The sequence below is a fragment of the Centrocercus urophasianus genome, unplaced genomic scaffold (assembly GCF_019232065.1).
Source record: "Centrocercus urophasianus isolate 14NV4802_14NV808 unplaced genomic scaffold, USGS_Curo_1.0 seq_19, whole genome shotgun sequence".
NCBI lineage: Eukaryota > Metazoa > Chordata > Aves > Galliformes > Phasianidae > Centrocercus > Centrocercus urophasianus.
Window position 1 is genome coordinate 1,405,447 of NW_024884744.1, and position 6,069 is coordinate 1,411,515.

General features: G+C 45.2%; 1 protein-coding gene across 1 annotated transcript in view; it reads left to right on the forward strand.

Moving 5' to 3' along the window:
- RSRC1 (arginine and serine rich coiled-coil 1) overlaps positions 1–5,902 on the forward strand; it is a 112,029-nt gene extending 106,127 nt beyond the window's left edge. Inside the window, exons 8-10 of the mRNA XM_042820860.1 lie at positions 3,331–3,437; positions 4,337–4,480; positions 5,072–5,902. Coding sequence (XP_042676794.1) covers positions 3,331–3,437; positions 4,337–4,480; positions 5,072–5,164 — 344 coding nt within the window. The 3' untranslated portion in view covers positions 5,165–5,902. The remainder of the gene's footprint in view (positions 1–3,330; positions 3,438–4,336; positions 4,481–5,071) is intronic.
- The last annotated feature ends 167 nt before the right edge of the window (positions 5,903–6,069 follow it).

A 6,069-nucleotide genomic window follows, 5' to 3' on the forward strand; every position in this document is an offset into this window, starting at 1 on the left:
GCCCACTGAGGTTTGGTGTTTGTGGACAGAGTGCAGCTTACAGCAGGCAGTGCCAACAGAGGCAGAACACTGGGCAGGAGCCTTTTAGCCTTCGTCGGCACCAAGGCCTCTTGCCAACAGGAGAGGGCCCTGCGGGGCTCCGTGCTGGGACGTGGGGAAGGTGACCTCCATATACGTGTTCCCCAGAGGGGTTGTGTATTAGAACTGTTTTCTCCAATAGCAGTTGGAAGAAAGTAGGTTTTTCCATTTCTGCAGAAACCGGGGGGTAAATGTGGGGTTAAACATTGTGACCTTTAGGTGAATTATTGCAAGTTTTCTGTAGGATCTCTGCTTCACTCAGTGTTGCTTCATCTCGGACAGCCTTTCCTTAGCAGGAGCCAGTAACTCACTTCTTGTTACTCAGTGTGCAGATCTGTACTGCTGCTATCCAGGCGTCATCTTAGAGTGTTGTCAGGAACTTCTGCCCAGGCTGCTTTAGGGCTCACCAGGCTCTGAAGGGCCGCATGAGTTGGTGCCTTTGTGACAGTGGTGTGCAGTGGATGCCTGTTGGCCTTGGTGGGATGTGAAGAAGGGAGCAAGGACAGAGGTACAGCGGGCATCAGGTGGGGAGAGCTTGAAAGCAGAGCACGCTCCTCAGCACGATGGATTTTATCCGATGCTTTCTGTACCCCAACACAGCTCCATCTTTCATTTAGCCACTTACTTTGTATTCGGTGTTTGAGGGTAACCAGGCTGGTTCTCACTCCCGTGCACTTCCCCTGACGCGTTGCTGAGGATCAATAGGTGCACTGGGATACGAGCGTGGCGGTCACTGCTGCAGCTGGCAGCACTGCGCAGCACTGGGAGCTGCTCCAGCACAGAGCTCAGAGCACAGCTTGTGCTGCCACTGCTGGTGGTACCTTGTGCTGGGCCCTGCTCTGCTCCCTTGGTGCCTGCAGTGGGGAGCGGTGGGTGTGGAAATAGTTTTATTTGTCTGAAAGCCTTCGAGAGACTTGGAGAAGTTCAATATAGACAAATTGTTACATATTAAGCGTATGCGTAATATATCCACTCGTTAGTTTGTACATACAATACAGGGGTTATTTGGGATGCAGATACATAAAAGATAGAAGAACCCAGTAATTGCCTTTAAGATCAGAGCACAAAGCATTACCTTGGATTTTACAAGGCCAGCGAGCAACAAAAGAGCAGTAATTTATGAGCTCAGCGTAAAAGAATAGCATAATTGCATTAAAAATTAATGCTAATGAACACTAAAATGGGGAAGGTGGTTATGATGAAAGTTTGTATTCATCTTCCCTGGTTTGAATGATGGCTAGTGGCTTGATTAATGGCTTAATTTCTATCAATTAGCAGGAAAAAATCTCCTACGAGACAAGGGTAAATTGCGCATCGAATTACATATCTTGCTTTTGTGCTGAGAAAAGAGAGCTGCGTGCCTCCGACGTGGGCTGCAGTGACAAATGCAGCGTGCCCTGCTCTGGCTGTGGGGGCTCAGGTGGGGGCACTGGCTGCACTGCCTGCCCCACTGCCTGCCCCCCGCACCCTGCCCAGCACTGCTGCCTGCCCCTGCACGAGCCCACCTCAGCTCTGCCCTGGGTGCTTGTGAATGCCTGAGGAGGCTGCAGAGTTCAAGTGGGCTTGGGAAATGGGGAGGGAGGTGAATGTGCATGCAGAGCATAGAGCAGAAATCCAGGTGTTCCCAGGTCATGTATTTCTGGATTCCTCGTTGTTGTCTGTTAGATTTTACCCCTGGTACTTCTGTTACCAAAGAGAGATGCTGCTGTGCAACCTTGTTTACTATGAAAGGTAGATTATATGGTCATAATATGTTAAAGCAGTGCAATGTAAGCACTCATACTTACAGTTGGATGTGAAGAACACAAATTAGCATTAAAACCTCTCCCTGGCCACAGCAGCTCAGTGTGGAGCCTTGCCTGGGGATGCTGCCACTTTGGGTGGAGCCCTGGGTGAAGCCAGGGGATGGGGATCTTTCTCTGCAGTGGTGGTGTTTGCTCTGCTGTCTGTTGGGGTCTTCTACCTGTCAACTCGTGAGAAAAAGAACAAAATAAATTGCAACTCTTCTTCTGGAATGGCCTATCTGTAAGAGGCGGCCCCAACGATCCCGACGCAGTAGTTAGCTTGTTTTGCTCACGGTAGCACAGTAGAAGGACTTGCTGGGCAATGAGGTAGTATTGATTTCTTTTTTGTCTGTAGCCTCTCAGCTTTCTGACTCCATTATTCTTGATTTTACTATGAAATACATATCCTTTCTACTGACATCTGACAAACAACACATGGAAGTCATTTTATCTACCAATAATGTGTTTGTCAAAAAATATCACGCACTAATGGGTTATGCTTCCTCCAGTCCATTTTCCCAAGTTAATGTCACTGATGTAATTCTCAACATTTAGTGATTTTTGCCCTTAATAATTTGTCATCCCCACCGGTCTGAGTAAGACCCGGACAGAACACAGTGACAGGCAGAGAGCAGCTGGTCCCAAATCCATTCTCCTGTCTGCATTGCTGGCCCCCACTTCCAACGCTGTGACTACCAAGTGCCCCCGAGCTGGAGCACCCTGGTGAAGGAGGATTTCCTCTCTCTGGCAAGGCATTGGCCTGTTTGTTTTTACACTTCCTATGGGACCGTCAGAAATCTTTTTTTAAAATAGAATTCCTCAGCAGCAGGCCAGCAGGGCTCTGAAACACGGGCCGAAATAAAAGCGTGCAGTGAAAAAAAGGAATGAAGATTCAGTTGTCACTACAGTCAGACATAGAGGTAGAGATGAGATTAACTGAGCTGCGAATCTGAAGAAGCAGAAACTGAAAGTAAAGTAAATACTCTTTTTGGTCAGATGTATTGTAATGAGCAGGCAGCACAGAGGTGATAACCTAGCTTGCAATGAGAACACAGGGCAGGGCTTGTTGCTGTGGACATCCACAACTGAAGCCAAACTCCCCTCGATACCAGCAGAAGCAGTTGTGCTCCTTCATGCAGATTGGGCTCCCCTGAAGTACTGGCTCTGGCCACAAATCCTCACCTGCAGGAAGTTCTCATGCCATAAATCTAGTGACTGTATTGCAAGGACTTCTCTCAAAATTCTTACATTAACATCTTGAATGTTGGCATGCATTTCAGCAGTGCCAACTCACTGTTGTTAGCTGTACTAAAGAAGAAAGGTTTTGTGTCTTCTTTGTAAAATAATCTTGTAGGCTGCAATGCAAGCAGTGTATGCTGTGGTAAAATACAGTGAGTGCATTGCTTTGGCACAGCATTTATTGCAGGCTTACAGTAATGTATACTGACACTACACCTTCTTTTTGTAGACCAAGCCACCCTGGTAGAGCAAGTGAAACGAGTGAAAGAAATTGAAGCTATTGAAAGTGACTCCTTTGTTCCACAGACATTCAGATCAAGTAAAGAAGTCAAAAAGGTAAGTTTGCAAAGTCCTTTCTTGGTGCATAATCCCTTCCAAGTCAGGTGGGAGCTACGCCGCGAATACGATTGATGAAGAAGCGTCAGAGCTGACCTTCCTTAATGCCACCACCGGAATCAGCTTTTGGACAAGGACTCTCCTATGTTGCTGTGTGGGTGAAGGAAGGATACCTTTAAGCATGCAACAGTGTCCATGAAATGCAGCTGCTTTGATAGTGTGACTGTGCTGCACAACTCCGATTTTGAAGTCTTTTAAAATTGTATGCAGTCATGAAGATGTTTTTAAAGAAAAGCAGAAGAATTAAAATGCAAAAGTAATCAGTAAAAGTAAAAAGTAAAACTAATTTACGTTGTAGTTAAAGGTAGAGATCAGTATTTTTTATTCTGCTTAGCTGGAATCAGAGTTCAAGCCCATGTTTACTCACTGAAACAAAATGGCATTGTTTTCAGACAGCTTTTGAAAACCTAATGTGAGACGTCCACATTTCAGGACTTGATCTGCATTTGGCTGCCAGCTCTTCTGCAAACTCAGGCCCTGCTTTGGAAGCACGCAAACAAAGGGTTGCTTCAGTTTTCCCCCCTGACAACAAAGCGTTTCGAATCACCGCTGTGCGTTTCCCTGAGAACATGCATTTTCTTTTCAGAAATATCCGAGAAGTTCACACCGCTTCAGAAAGCCATCCCACCACCAGAGCTCTCCCACTGCCCTTGGCAGTACCTTCTTCCACTCTGTGTGTCTGTGAGTCCATGCCCAACCCGTGCATGCTGAGAAGCATTCGCAGGAGGATCTTTCTGTGGGCATGTGCTGCAGTTCAAAGAAGGCTGAATGCTCGGCTAAGATGCTGTCGTGTGCGGGAGTCCGAGGATGAAATGCTCACTGTGTTTCTTTCTTTTTAGTCAGTAGAGCCTCCCGAACTAAAGTACGAACCTGTAACTATAGGAGCAGGATCTGAAGCATCTGCCCCCGAAAAAGAAACAGTGCCTGCCAGTATTCCTACTGCCATCAAATACCAGGATGATAATTCTTTAGCACATCCAAATGTAAGTGTGGTGATATTTTTCTTTCAGAACAACACGGCCCATTGAATGTGGCCAGGTCCACGAGCCCTAACAGCCGTGCCATGCTGCTCATCAATTAGTCTGTGGTCTGAAGAGTATTTACCAGTGGGCCACTCACTGGCTCAGAACAGATTACTTTCCTTGCATAATCCAACGGAGAAGAATTACAAACAAGGAGCTTCCTTTGGCTAAAAGACAAATGGATACAAGTGAAACACTTTTGTTTTGTATTTTCACTTGCATTTTAGCTGCTTTTTTTTTTTTTTTTTTTTTTTTTTTAAGAATTAGGAAGTTAAAAATGATTTGCCAGAATTAAACTAATGCAAATTGCAAATAACGGATATGGCTACCAACAGTGTGAGACCACCAACAGATTCACTGTTTTAGGGGGAGATTGAACTTAGACCATGTTGGCTTTCAAAAACACTGACGTCTCAACCTTGACTTCTGTATTTATGTCAGTATTTTGACTCCTATATGTAGCTGGGCTTCTTAGCACTGACGTTTCATGTATGTATTTCAACACGTTATAACAAATTGAAGTTGTGCCTACTTTTGTTCTTCATCTCTCAGCTGTTCATTGAGAAGGCAGAAGCAGAAGAGAAGTGGTTCCAGAGGCTGATTGCTCTGCGGCAGGAAAGGCTGATGGGCAGTCCGGTGGCCTGAGCAAACTGCTGCAGCCATCCAGTATGAGTTCTGTGAGCGCTGTGAAATCCCACCGCCAGATTGTTCTGTTTTTGTCTTTTGAGAGGGTTTTAATAGTCAGTAGGAGTTGTACAGAGAATAAATATTTCATCTGAATACACGTAACGTTCCATCCTGTGCTTTTTCCCTAGCGCATTGCTGCGTTACTTGGGTTGCTGAGAAGGGAAGGCTCTGATAGCCGTGTAATTTGCTTTTTTTTAATACTGGATTCCCCTTGGGTGCAGACTTGACAGCCCAAGGAGACGCAATTTTATACTTCCCAATCCCCCCAAAATATATAACCATGTAGCAGTTTAAAGATAAATGAAAAAAAATAAGACTGTCAAAGAAAGTTCAGATTTACCAATGCTCAGACAGTTGCAGTACAAATGATACCACCCTGGGCCATTAGATCTTTTGCAGCTGAAGAGGATTCAGGGCAAATTATATTGCTGTTATCTCTTCTTCCTTCCACTCAGCCGTACGGGAGCAGTGTTTGAATCCTGAACATCTGTGGGCAGTCTCACTGCCGAGGGGCCTCCTGAATTGATGCTCTCGCCTGCCTGCCTCTCACCTCCTACCTCGCTTTTGGTGGTCTTGAGTGGAAAGAAATGCTGTTCCAAATTTTCCTGAGTGTCTACCCACTGCTGTCAGCATCTTGGAGTTTATTTAAGGAAAAACGATGTTATTCTTTTAAATAAACGTGTTACATTTTCAGCAGTTCTCAATAGCTGTATTTCCTACGCAATTTTAAGCATATTAAAATGATTGATATGCAGTAAAAGACAGTTTTCTCTGCATTCTTCATGGGCAATAATATACAGATTGTGTCTATGGATGCAGATCTTTGTCGAAAAGAATAATGGCATGCAGAGAGGCTGTTCTCA